This window comes from Callorhinus ursinus, unplaced genomic scaffold (genome assembly GCF_003265705.2).
Source record: "Callorhinus ursinus isolate GAN/ISIS: 27379988/994484 unplaced genomic scaffold, GSC_fseal_2.0 scaffold22, whole genome shotgun sequence".
NCBI lineage: Eukaryota > Metazoa > Chordata > Mammalia > Carnivora > Otariidae > Callorhinus > Callorhinus ursinus.
This window is the reverse complement of record NW_027397084.1, coordinates 13,226,508-13,240,276: the sequence shown is the minus strand read 5'-3', so window position 1 is coordinate 13,240,276 and position 13,769 is coordinate 13,226,508. Positions and strand designations below refer to the sequence as shown.

The following is a 13,769-nucleotide window of genomic DNA, read 5'->3' as shown; positions in this document are numbered from 1 at the left end:
CCACCCACCAGCCACCACCCACCAGCCACCACCCACCAGCCACCACCTCCATTTCAGGCGGCTTTTTGTTCTTCTTTTCCTGACATTTCCCATGCAGAGCTTCTTCTGCAGTTGAAAAAAAAAAAGTCACTCTGAAAAAGTAGCCAACTGCTCGTATAAGTGTGAGAGAAAAAATGATGTTATAATTTTCTAAGAAATTCATGTTAATTATTCTGTAAATGTTAATGATCTTGGATTTATAGAATTATTAAAGATACAAAAGGGTCATTTGAATTATTCAGCTAAGCTTTATTACATTTGTGAGATTTTTAGGATTTTTGAGCATTTTGTGAAGTGTTATTGTAGATCAGTCATAAACCTAAAGGTTGTATTATATTGTATTTAGAAGAAAAAATGGCATATAAGTCATAGAAAATTAATGCATGTCCAATAAATCTTAAGTACAACCGAATAACCTTAAAATCTGGCTAGATAAACATTTTTGTAATAATTTTTTAAGCATTCAGTGGGACAGAAGTTTCATATCAGGGACAAAAGCGATCAGTTTCAGAATATCACTACTAAGGGAAAACAACTTCAAATTTGAATGAATGGCTTATTGTCCATTGATATTGCTCATTCCATTTGGGGAAATTCTATGGAAAATGGGCAATAAATGTTAAGAGAATTTGGAGATACTAGTTTTACCAGTGCCCCAAGTTTTTTGTGCATTTATAACTTTTCATCAAGAAAATGCTGAATGAGGTAATGAATGGATCTAGTCTTTTTTCATCTGACTCAGATCTTGTGGTTACTCAGTAGTTTTCCTTGGCCTATGGAGGAGAGAATCAACTGAGGTCTTGACTAGACAGGACACTATTTATAGAGAAGCAAACAAAATCTCTCGGGAAATGAAGATGTTTCATCACTGTAGGACTTGCTAATAAGTTGTGCTAAATGCAATTGTATTGTCAATAACTTTAAGAGAGACCCATGCCCTACATCACTCACTGGACACCCACTGCATCCAGTCTGTCTTTGAGTGCTCATAGGAGAGTCTGGATGGAATACCTGGTATATAAGAAGTTATCATTGTGCTTTAGAGCAGAACTATACCTACTACAGGGTGATGCACTCCTCCCTCATCACCCCACTCTTCACTGGGGAATCTTCTGGTTTGTAGAGAGAGCACAGAATATTCTCACTTAGCCAACAGAAGAATCTGGACAACTGCCTATATCTTGAAACTTAAGATGATCCCTCAAATTTTCCCCTGGGTGGTTATTAAAACCAAGAGATGGTAAAATATTAGAATTCTGGGCTATTTGCAATTTCTCCAGTGTCTCCATGCAAAACCATAAGACCAATTTCTTAATGATTTTTTTAAATAAGGATACTTTCCTCTGTTGCTCAATGTACTATTTATCTCAAAACAGAAAAAGTTACTGAATTTTATTTTTGTAACACATTCATGGTTTTCATCTGACTGACACAAACTAAACTTATAGCTAATGTTTGCCAAAAAGCTTATAACGTCCATGGCATTTTATACTTTCTATACTGTCAATGATGTCTAATCTAATCTTAAAAATTATCACTTTTACTTATGAGGTTATTGAAGAATTATTGGGGTAAAGATCTCTTCATAACACTTCATATCCAAAAGCTTAATCAATATAATTTCTAGCAATGGGTTATTTGTGTCTCCTCCATCTTTTGTTTTTTATTAAAACTTTACTTTGGGGATACATTTAAAATCACAGCAAAACTGAGAACGTACAGAGATTTCCCATATACTCCCTGTCTCTCCCATTATCAACATCCCTCCACCAGAGGGGTATATCTCTTACAATTGATGAACCTACATTGATACATCATAATCATCAGAAGTCCATAGTTTATATTGTGGTTCACTCTTAGTGGTGTACATTCTATGTGTTTAGAAAAATGTATAATGACATATAGCCACCATTGTACTATCATAATCTGTGCTTATCACTTCCTACTTCTGGCAACCATTTATCTTTTTACTGTCTCTCTAGTTTTGCCTTTTCCAGAATGTCATATTATTGAAATCATACAATATGTAGCCTTCTCAGCTTGGGCTTCTTTTACTTAGTAATAAGCATTTAAGTTCCCCCGTGTCTTTTCATGGCTTGACAGTTCATTTCATTTTAGTGCTGAATAATATTCTACTGTCTGGATGTACCACAGTATATTTATCCATTCACCTACTGAAGGACATCTTGGTTGCATCTAAGTTTTGGTTGTGAATAAAGCTGCTATAAACATTTGTATGCAAGTTTTTGTGTAGACATAAGTTTTCAGCTCCTTTGGGTAAATACCAAGGAATGCAACTGTTGGATCATATGAAGGGAGTATGTATAGTTTTATAAGAAAACTCCCAGAGTGTGTATCAAAGTGGCTGTGCCATCAGCAATAAATGAGAGCTCCTGTTACTCCACATCCTCACCAGCATTTGGTGTTGTCAGTGTTCCAAAATCTGGCCATTCTAATAGGTATAATGTGGTATTTCATTGTTATTTTAATTTGCATTTTGCTGATGATATATGATGAGGAGCATCTTTTCATACACTTCTTTGCCATCTGTATATCTTATTTGGTGAAGTCCTGTTAAGGTCTTTGGCCCATTTTTTTATTGAGTTATTTGTTTCCTTATTGTTGAGTTTTTAAGAGTTCTTTGTATGTTTTGGATGTCAGTCCTTTATTATATGTATCTTTGGAAAATATTTTCTCCCGGGTCTTTGTCTTTCCATTCTCTTGTCTTTCACAGAGTAGAAGGTTTTAAATTTAGTGAAGTTGGCTTATCAATTATTTCTTTCAAGGAACATGTCTTTGGTGTTGTATCTAAAAAGTCATCAATATAACCAAGATCATCTAGGTTTTCTTCTTTGTTATCTTATAGGGGTTTTATAGTTTTACATTTTATACTCAGGTCTACAATACATTCTGAGTTAATTTTCGTGAAGGGTGTAAGGTCTGTGTCTAGATTTTTTTTTTTTTTGCATGTCCAATTGTTCTACCTGCACCAATTTTTCATTATTGGGAGCATATTTTCATCCCTTCCAAATACTGTGCTCACCATCTGGGAGACTGGATGGAGTAGGGAATGTGGGGTGGGGGATGGTTACAGGAAGACAAGCAGAGAATGGCATTCTCATTCACTGTCCAATTGCTAAAGAGAATCCATCTCTTTGAGGGCTGTGGCTATGGCCACTAGCTTAAAAACATTTCACTTTCAAAGATTTAGAACTATCAGCATATCCACAACAAAATTATTCTCTGAAAGCATCTGTTCTCAATTTCTTATAGGACAATTCACTGTAGAAAAGCTACTTTCACACAGAACAATAAAATGTCTAATGATGTTAATGAGAATGATGATGACTGATGTTTATTGAGAATATACTATATTTTTATAGGATCATCATCTTCCAGAGAGTAATCACTATGCCACGTACTTTATATAGATTAGCTAAGGAAAATGTCATAACCATAGGAGTTAGCTACAATTAAAATTATTATCCTCTAATAAGTGAATCACAAAGAGCTTGTGTATTTGGCTCAATAGCATACATTCAATAAATAGCAGAACAGAGATTCCAAACCTGGTAGTATGATTCAGAATCAACACTAAAATCTGTTCACTGCTTTGCTTTGATCACATAGCTTTAATTTCTCAGTGTGAAACAAAACCACTTATAAAAATAGACAGACCTTGCTTATTTGAACTAGAAAAGCCTCAATAATTATTTGTTCAATTTCCTTACTTTACAGTGGGAAAATTTGAAATCAGAGAAATAAAAGGTTTATTCAGCATCTAATGATGACTTGAGGATTCTGTTGTTTTATTTTTTACCCAGAACTTAACTTATTTACCCAAAAATTATCAAGTATTACTTCTCTTAAGTTTGCTAATTCCAGAAGCAGGTATATTTCTCTCTTAGCTCACTAATTAATTGACCAGATGATTATAACTGAAAATACTTTTCAATCCTTAATTGAAAATACCTTTTCAGTAGCTTCTGTGTTTGGATAAAAAGAAGTGTGAAAAACAATTACCTGTAAATATGGAATAACTTTACAGAGGGACTGTCCAAAGAACCAGGTCTCAGTGATGTCTACCACCAATGTGGCTGGAAGGCAGGTAATGGTCACGAGCACATCAGCCAGAGAAAGGTTGACTATGAAGTAGTTGGTTACCGTCCTCATGTGGTGGTTCTTCCACACTGCCACACAAACTAATTTGGGGGAAAAAAAAGAATAGTTACTATTAAGGACTAAATATTTTTGTCCTCACAAAATTCATATGTTGAAATCCTAACACCCAGTGTGATGGTATTAAGAGGTGGGTCTTTAGGAGGTGAATAGATCATGGTGTTAGAGCCCACAAGAATGGGATTAGTGCCGTTATAAAAGGGACCTCAGAGAAATCCTTTGACTCTGCCACCATCTGAGGACAAAGTGAAAAAAAAACTGTTGGCTATAAACCAGGAAACTGGCCCTCACCAGACATTGAATCTGCTACAGCCTTGATCTTGGACTTCTCAGATTCTAGAACTGTGAGAAGTACATTTATGTGGTTTATAAGCCACTAGTTTATGGTATTCTGGTTATAGCAGCCCAAATAGACTAAAAGTAACTATACAAAGAAAATAGGTACTAATTAGGAAACACTGCCAAGCTAATTAATGCTCCTGTAAAGACCACAAATAAATATTGAAAAAGGAAGATGATTTAAGGCTGTACTGTTTTCATTGAATCAGTCAGTTTGTGTGAATGCTGAATCCATGCTTACCATCAGTTCGTTTACCTTACAAGACATTTCTCAATGGATCATAAGACTGCATTAATTTCTACTTGATTTTGAATTGTGATTCCCAGAAGCTGAGGAACAATCTTTGATTCTTCTTTCTATTCCTTCAGTGCTCAGCATGCAGCAGAGAGTCAAGAAATATTTACTGAAGTGAGATGAATTAGGAGCTAGCTATTTTCAATGAACTGTAGTGTTTGCCTCAACCATGATGTTTAACCTATCTACTGCCAAACTCTGCATTTGGAACTTCTAATTGATGAAGAGGTTTAAAAGACAAAAGCCAACAATTTTTCAGCCCCTATTATTGGCAAACACTGAGCTATATGGTTCATATACTTAGGTCGTTTAATCTTGACAATCCCAAGGGAAGACATTGTTACCATCATTTTATATATGCAGTAATTGAGACACAGGGAATTCATGGAGCTTGGCTAGGGACAAATGGCTCATAAAGCACAGAACTACAGCTACAACTGGGGATTCAACACCAAGTGAGGTGTTGCTTTTTTGTTGGGGGGGTGGTGAACTAGTTATAACAAAACGCATATATACTCTAGAGACTCAGTCCTCTTTCCTCTCTATTACTCTGGATGGCCTCTAAACATCACCTCAAATCAAACACATTTTTCAATACCTCCTGGGTTGAGCCTTCCTCATTGTCTTTCAGTTTATCTTCATTTTTAAAAGGTGTTCTACCTTATTCAGTTGCTCTTTATGGAAAGAACATCTAGTTCCTCAATTCTCTGTTTTTCTCTGTGTGGTGTATTCAAAGGTTACATGATCACTGGCTCAAGAATTATATAGGTGTAAGCACTGTTACCCACATCTATTGATGGATTGCTTCACTGACAGTAACTGCAAATTTGCCTTGGGTATCATCAAACTGTCAGAGCTGTCACCTACGCACCCAAATGATGCAGTGATTCATAACCTTATAGAGTGGAGAAATAAAAGCACATTTTGTTAAATTTAAGTCACTAAGTAAAGATTTCTTTTTGACAATTATGTACCGCTTATTAAGAGTTTCATATGCTGAAGAAACTGAAATTATCTTCCAGTCACCAGCATATGCTAACTTAATAAAATCCCTGAATTCCTGAGGATTTAATTTTGAAAACTTCATATCTTTCTCTAATTCCAGAACATTAGTACCCAAAAACTCAGATTAACTTTATTAGGGTAAACTGTAGTCTTTACTATTTGAAAGTGATAATGCTGAATGATTTACTTCCCAGAAACACTTGAAGACACACACACACACACATACACACACACACACATAGGCACACTCTCAGTTGACTAGCACATTATCATAGTTTGTTATTAGAAAATTGATATAAGTCTCACACCACTGATATTTAGTCAACAAATGGTCCAAATGGTACAATTTTGGATCTAGGAAAGAAAATAAGACTTAAAAAAATATAAGTTCTAGATTGACTCCTAATTCTCCATATTTTGGAAGTGAGGCAATGATGGAAAGACAGTGTTGATGCATTATGACTAGCCAATATGAGAAAAGTATATTTTCAGGAAATATTTCTATGCTATTTACTATGTGTCATGCCCCGTTTTAAGCAATGTAAATTATTAACTAGTTTCAGTCTCATAACACTGTAAGTGATTACCATTCCTATCCCTGCTTAACAGTTGTGAAACTGAGGCTAGAGCGGTTAAGGAAACTACCTAAGGACAAAAAGTTTGTAAGTGCTAGAGTTTATTTTATTTATTTATTTATTTATTTATTTATTTATTTTTAATTTTTTATTGTTATTTTAATCACCATACATTACATCATTACTTTTTGATGTAGTGTTCCATGATTCATTGATTGTGCATAACACCCAGTGCTCCATGCAGAACGTGCCCTCCTCAATACCCATCACCAGGCTAACCCATCCCCCCACCCTCCTCCCCTCTAGAAACCTCAGTTTGTTTCTCAGAGTCCATCGTCTCTCATGGTTCGTCTCCCCCTCCGACTTACTCCCCTTCATTCTTCCCCTCCTGCTATCTTCTTCCTTTTTTTTTTTAACATATATTGCATTATTTGTTTCAGAGGTACAGATCTGTGATTCAACAGTCTTGCACAATTCACAGCGCTCACCGTAGCACATACCCTCCCCAATGTCTGTCACCCAGCCACCCCATCCCTCCCACCCCCCACCATTCCAGCAACCCTCAGTTTGTTTCCTGAGGTTAAAAATTCCTCATATCAGCGAGGTCATATGATACATGTCTTTCTCTGATTGACTTATTTCACTCAGCATAACACCCTCCAGTTCCATCCATGTTGTTGTAAAAGGCAAGATCTCATTCCTTTTGATAGCTGCATAATATTCCATTGTGTATATATACCACTTCTTCTTTATCCATTCATCTGTCGATGGACATCTTGGCTCTTTCCACAGTTTGGCTGTTGTGAACATTGCTGCTATAAACATCGGGGTGCATGTACCCCTTCGGATCCCTACATTTGTATCTTTGGGGTAAATACCCAGTAGTGCAATTGCTGGATCATAGGGTAGCTCTATTTTCAACTGTTTCAGGAACCTCCATACTGTTTCCCAGAGTGGTTGCACCAGCTTGCATTCCCACCAACAGTGTAGGAGGGTTCCCCTTTCTCCGCATCCCCGCCAACATCTGTCGTTTCCTGACTTGTTAATTCTAGCCATTCTGACTGGTGTGAGGTGGTATCTCATTGAGGTTTTGATTTGGATTTCCCTGATGCCGAGCGATGTTGAGCACTTTTTCATGTGTCTGTTGGCCATTTGGATGTCTTCTCTGGAAAAAATGTCTGTTCATGTCTTCTGCCCATTTCTTGATTGGATTATTTGTTCTTTGGGTGCTGAGTTTAATAAGTTCTTTATAGATTTTGGATACTAGCCCTTTATCTGATATGTCATTTGCAAATATTTTCTCCCATTCTGTCGATTGTCTTTTGGTTTTGTGGACTGTTTCTTTTGCTGTGCAAAAGCTTTTTATCTTGATGAAGTCCCAATAGTTCATTTTTGCCCTTGCTTCCCTTGCCTTTGGCGATGTTTCTAGGAAGAAGTTGCTGCGGCTGAGGTCGAAGAGGTTGCTACCTGTGTTCTCCTTTAGGATTTGGATGGACTCCTGTCCCACATTTAAGTCTTTCAACCATTTGGAGTCTATTTTTGTGTGTGGTGTAAGGAAATGGTCCAGTTTCATTCTTCTGCATGTGGCTGTCCAATTTTCCCAACACCATTTGTTGAAGAGACTGTCTTTATTCCATTGGACATTCTTTCCTGCTTTGTCAAAGATGAGTTGACCATAGAGTTGAGGGTCCATTTCTGGGCTCTCTATTCTGTTCCATTGATCTATGTGTGTGTTTTTGTGCCAGTACCATACTGTCTTGATGATGACAGCTTTGTAATAGAGCTGGAAGTCCGGAATTGTGATGCCGCCAGCTTTGCTTTTCTTTTTCAACATTCCTCTGCTATTCGGGGTCTCTTCTGGTTCCATACAAATTTTAGGATTATTTGTTCCATTTCTTTGAAAAAAGTGGAGGCAATGGTATTTTGATGGGGATTGCATTGAATGTGTAGACTGCTCTAGGTAGCATTGACATCTTCACAATGTTGGTTCTTCCAATCCATGAGCATGGAACGTTTTTCCATTTCTTTGTGTCTTCTTCAATTCTTTCATGAGTATTTTATAGTTTTCTGAGTACAGATCCTTTGCTTCTTCGGTTAAGTTTATTCCTAGGTATCTTATGGTTTTGGGTGCAATTGTAAATGGGATCAACTCCTTGATTTGTCTCTCTTCTGTCTTGTTGGTGGTGTATAGGAATGCCACTGATTTCTGTGCATTGATTTTATATCCTGCCACTTTACTGAATTCCTGTATGAGTTCTAGCAGTTTTGGGGTGGAGTCTTTTCGGTTTTCCACATACAGTATCATATCATCTGCAAAGAGTGAGAGTTTGACTTCTTCTTTGCCGATTTGGATGCCTTTGATTTCTTTTTCTTGTCTGATTGCTGTGGCTAGGACTACTTTCTTCTTAATTTATTTATTTATTTATTTGAGAGAGAGAATGAGATAGAGAGAGCATGAGAGGAGGGAGGGTCAGAGGGTGAAGCACACTCCCTGCTGAGCAGGGAGCCCGATGTGGGACTCAATCCCAGGACTCCAGGATCATGACCTGAGCCGAAGGCAGCCGCTTAACCAACTGAGCCACTCAGGCACCCTGTGGCTAGGACTTCTAATACTATGTTGAATAGCAGTGGTGATAGTGGACATCCCTGCCGCGTTCCTGACCTTAGGGGAAAAGCTCCCAGCTTTTCCCCATTGAGAATGATATTCGCTGTAGGTTTTTCATAGATGGCTTTTATGATATTGAAGTATGTACCCTCTATCCCTATACTCTGAAGAGTTTTGATCAAGAAAGGATGCTGTAGGCCGCCGGGGTCGGCGAAGGATCTCAAGATGGCTGCGTGAAAACTTGCTCTAAAAACCATTGACTGGGTAGCTTTTGGGGAGATCATACCCTGAAACCAGAAGGCCATTGCTAACTCCCTGAAATCCTGGAATGAGACACTTACCTCCAGATTGGCTACTCTCCCTGAGAAACCACCTGCTATCGACTGGGCTTACTACAAGGCCAATGTGGCAAAGGCTGGTTTGGTAGATGACTTTGAGAAGAAGTTTAATGCCCTGAAGGTTCCTGTGCCAGAGGATAAATATACTGTTCAGGTGGATGCTGAAGAAAAAGAAGATGTGAAAAGTTGTGCCGAGTTTTTTTCTCTCTCAAAGGCCAGGATTGAGGAATATGAAAAAGAGCTGGAGAAGATGAGAAACATAATTCCATTTGATCAGATGACCATTGAGGACCTGAATGAAGTCTTCCCAGAAACCAGATTAGACAAGAAGAAGTATCCCTATTGGCCTCACAAGCCAATTGAGAATTTATAAACTTGAGGTGGGGAGAAAGCTCTGGCCCTCGTGTTGTAAATGCTGGACATTAAAAATAATGATACGGAAAAAAAAAAAAAAAGGATGCTGTACTTTGTAAAATGCTTTTTCTGCATCTATTGAGAGAATAATATGACTCTTGTTCTTTCTTTTGTTAATGTATTGTATCACGTTGATTGATTTGCAGATGGTGAACCAACCTTGCAGCCCAGGGATAAATCCCACTTGGTCGTGGTGAATAATCCTTTTTATGTATTGTTGGATCCTATTGGCTAGTATTTTGGTGAGAATTTTTGCATCCATGTTCATCAAGGATATTGGTCTGTAATTCTCCTTTTTGATGGGGTCTTTGTCTGGTTTTGGGATCAAGGTAATTGTGGCCTCATAAAATGAGTTTGGAAGTTTTCCTTCCATTTCTATTTTTTGGAACAGTTTCAGGAGAATAGGTATTAATTCTTCTTGAAATGTCTGATAGAATTCCCCTGGGAAGCCATCTGGCCCTGGGCTTTTGTTTGTTGGGAGATTTTTGATGACTACTTCAATTTCCTTAGTGGTTATAGGTCTGTTGAGGTTTCTATTTCTTCCTGGTTCAGTTTTGGTAGTTGATACATCTCTAGGAATGCACCAATTTCTTCCAGGTTATCTAATTTCCTGGCATAGAGTTGCTCATAATATGTTCTTATAATTGTTTGTATTTCTTTGGTGTTGGTTGTGATCTCTCCTCTTTCATTCATGATTTTGCTGATTTGGGTCATTTCTCTTTTCTTTTTGATAAGTCTGGCCAGGGGTTTATCAATCTTGTTAATTCTTTCAAAGAACCAGCTCCTAGTTTCATTGATCTGTTCAACTGTTCTTTTGGTTTCTATTTCATTGATTTCTGCTCTGATCTTTATTATTTCTCTTCTCCTGCTGGGTTTAGGCTTTATTTGCTGTTCTTTCTCTAGCTCCTTTAGGTGTAGGGTTAGGTTGTGTATTTGAGACCTTTCTTGATTCTTGAGAAAGGCTTGTATTGCTATATACTCTCCTCTCAGGACTGCCTTTGCTGTATCCCAAAGATTTTGAACAGTTGTGTTTTCATTTTCATTGGTTGCAATGAATTTTTTTAATTCTTCTTTAATTTCCTGGTTGACCCATTCATTCTTTAGTAGGATGCTCTTTAGCCTCCATGTATTTGAGTTCTTTCCAACTTTCCTCTTGTGATTGAGTTCTAGTTTCAAAGCTTTGTGGTCTGAAAATATGCAGGGAATAATCCCAATCTTTTGGTATCGGTTGAGACCTGATTTGTGACCTAGGATGTGATCAATTCTGGAGAATGTTCCATGGGCACTAGAGAAGAATGTGTATTCCGTTGCTTTGGGATGGAATGTTCTGAATATGTCTGTGAATTCCATTTGGTCCAGTGTTTCATTTAAAGTATTTATTTCCTTGTTGATCTTTTGCTTAGATGATCTGTCCATTTCAGTCAGGGGGGTGTTAAAGTCCCCCACTATTATTGTATTGTTGTCAATGTGTTTCTTTGCTTTTGTTATTAATTGCCTTATATAATTGGTTGCTCTCAGGTTAGGGGCATAGATATTTACAATTGTTAGATCTTCTTGTTGGATAGACCCTTTAAGATATAGTGTCCTTCTTCATCTCTTATTACAGTCTTTATTTTAAAATCTAATTTGTCTGATATAAGAATTGCCAACCCAACTTTCTTTTGGTGTCCATTAGCATGGTAAATGGTTTTCCACCCCCTCACTTTCAATCTGGGGGTGTCTTTGGGTCTAAAATGAGTCTCTTGCAGATAGCATATTGATGGGTCTTGTTTTTTTAATCCAACCTGATAGCCTGTGTCTTTTGATTGGGGCATTTAGCCCATTTACATTCAGAGTAACTATTGAAAGATATGAATTTAGTGCCATTGTATTGCCTCTAAGGTGACTGTTACTGTATATTGTCTGGGTTCCTTTCTGGTCTATGCTGCTTTTAGGCTCTCTCTTTGCTTAGAGAACCCCTTTCAAGATTTCTTGTAGGGCTGGTTTTGTGTTTGCAAATTCCTTTAGTTTTTGTTTGTCCTGGAAGCTTTTTACCTCTCCTTCTATTTTCAATGACAGTCTAGCTGGATATAGTATTCTTGGCTGCATATTTTTCTCATTTAGTGCTCTGAAGATATCATGCCAGTCCTTTCTGGCCTGCCAGGTCTCTTCTCTGTGGATAGGTCTGTTGCCAATCTAATGTTTCTACCATTGTAGGTTACAGATCTCTTCTCCCGAGCTGCTTTCAGGATTTTCTCTTTGTCTCTGAGACTCGTAAGTTTTACTATTAGATGTCAGGGTGTTGACCTATTTTTATTGATTTTGAGAGGGGTTCTCTGTGCCTCCTGGATTTTGATGCCTGTTTCCTTCCCCACATTAGGGAAGTTCTCTGCTATTATTTGCTCCAATATACCTTCTGCCCCTCTCTCTCTTTCTTCTTCTTCTGGGATCCCAATTATTCTAATGTTGTTTCATCTTATCATATCGCTTATCTGTTGAATTCTGCCCTCGTGATCCTGTAGTTGTTTATCTCTCTTTTCTCAGCCTCTTTATTTTCCATCATTTGGTCTTCTATATCGCTGATTCTCTCTTCTGCCTCATTTGTCCTAGCAGTTAGTGCCCCCATTTTTGATTGCACCTCATTAATAGCCTTTTTGATTTCGACTTGGTTACATTTTAGTTCTTTTATTTCTCCAGAAAGGGTTTCTCTAATAACTTCCACACTTTTTTTCAAGCCCAGCTAGTATCTTTAACGTCAGGATTCTGAACTCTAGGTCCGACATCGTACCAATGTCTGTATTGAGTAGGTCCCTGGCAGATGGTACTACCTCTTGTTCTTTTTGCTGAGGTGATTTTTTTTCATCTTGTCATTTTGTCCAGAGGAGAATAGATGAATGAGAGAACAAAATGCTAACAGGTTAACAACGTTCCCAGCAAATATACTCTATACAAATCAGAAAAGACCTGAAACCAGGCTAAAAGAAAGGTAAAGAAAGAAAGAAAAGAGAAAGAGAAAAAAAAGAAAAGAAAAAGAAAAAGATAAAACAAACAAAAACAGAACAAAACAAAAAAAAAACAGAATATGATCAAATATGATCAGGCTAGTGCATAGATCAGTGCCACACACTAGATATTGGGTGTTTTTTGTTCTGTTAGAAGAAAGTGCCTCCTAAAATTTTAAAGGAAGAAAGACTTATATATGTACAAAATAAGGGTTGATACAATGAAGGGATGGAAGATGACTGTAAAGATGAAAATTATAAAACGTTTTATAAACGGAATTAATAAGATAAGAAGTTGTTTGAAAGAAGAAAGAAAATTAAAAAAAAAAAAGTAAAGAAAAAAATGGAAGAGACTGTGATCAGGCAGGAGACTAGAACAAAGCCATACACTAGTGATTTAGGGTATAGTTTGATCTGTTAGAAGAAACTGTATATCAAAATTTTAAAGAGAGAAGAACTTATATATATATGCTAAAAATAAGGGTAACTACTATGAAGGGATAAAATATGACTCTAAAAATGAAAAATAAAAAAATGTTTTTTTAAAAAAGGGATTGATAAGATGTTGGTTGAAAAAGGGAAAAAGAAAAATTCAAAAAAAAAAACAGCTAAAAAATTAACTTTGAAAAACTAATGAATCATGGTAAAAAAGCCATGAATTCTATGTGCAGTATTCCCCTAGCGCTGGAGTTCTCCCGTTCTCCTTGATCGGTAAACTTGGTCTTGGCTTGCTGGCTGTTCATGCTGATCTTCTGGGGAGGGGCCTGTTGCCTTGGTTCCCAAATGTCTTTGCCGGAGGCAGAATTGCCCCGCCCTTGTCTGTCTGGGCTAAGCAAGTTGCTCAGGTTTGCTCTCAGGAGCTTTTGTTCCCTGCAAGCTCTCAGTACAGCTTTGGAGGACTAGGGTGAAAATGGTGGCCTCCCACTCTCTGCCCGGAGGAGCTGAGAACTCGGGGCCCCGCTCCTCAGTGCACCCCCAGAGAAAAGCAGTCAATCACTC

The 13,769-nt window shown here is 37.5% G+C and overlaps 1 protein-coding gene and 1 pseudogene across 1 annotated transcript in view; one reads left to right on the top strand and one right to left on the bottom strand.

The window, feature by feature from the left end:
• Positions 1-13,769, bottom strand: part of HCRTR2 (hypocretin receptor 2) — a 126,374-nt gene that overhangs the window by 34,800 nt on the left and 77,805 nt on the right. The window contains exon 2 of the mRNA XM_025890548.1: positions 4,063-4,241. Within this exon, the coding sequence (XP_025746333.1) occupies positions 4,063-4,241 (179 nt within the window). The remainder of the gene's footprint in view (positions 1-4,062; positions 4,242-13,769) is intronic.
• Positions 9,242-9,812, top strand: LOC112837923 (ATP synthase peripheral stalk subunit d, mitochondrial pseudogene; annotated as a pseudogene).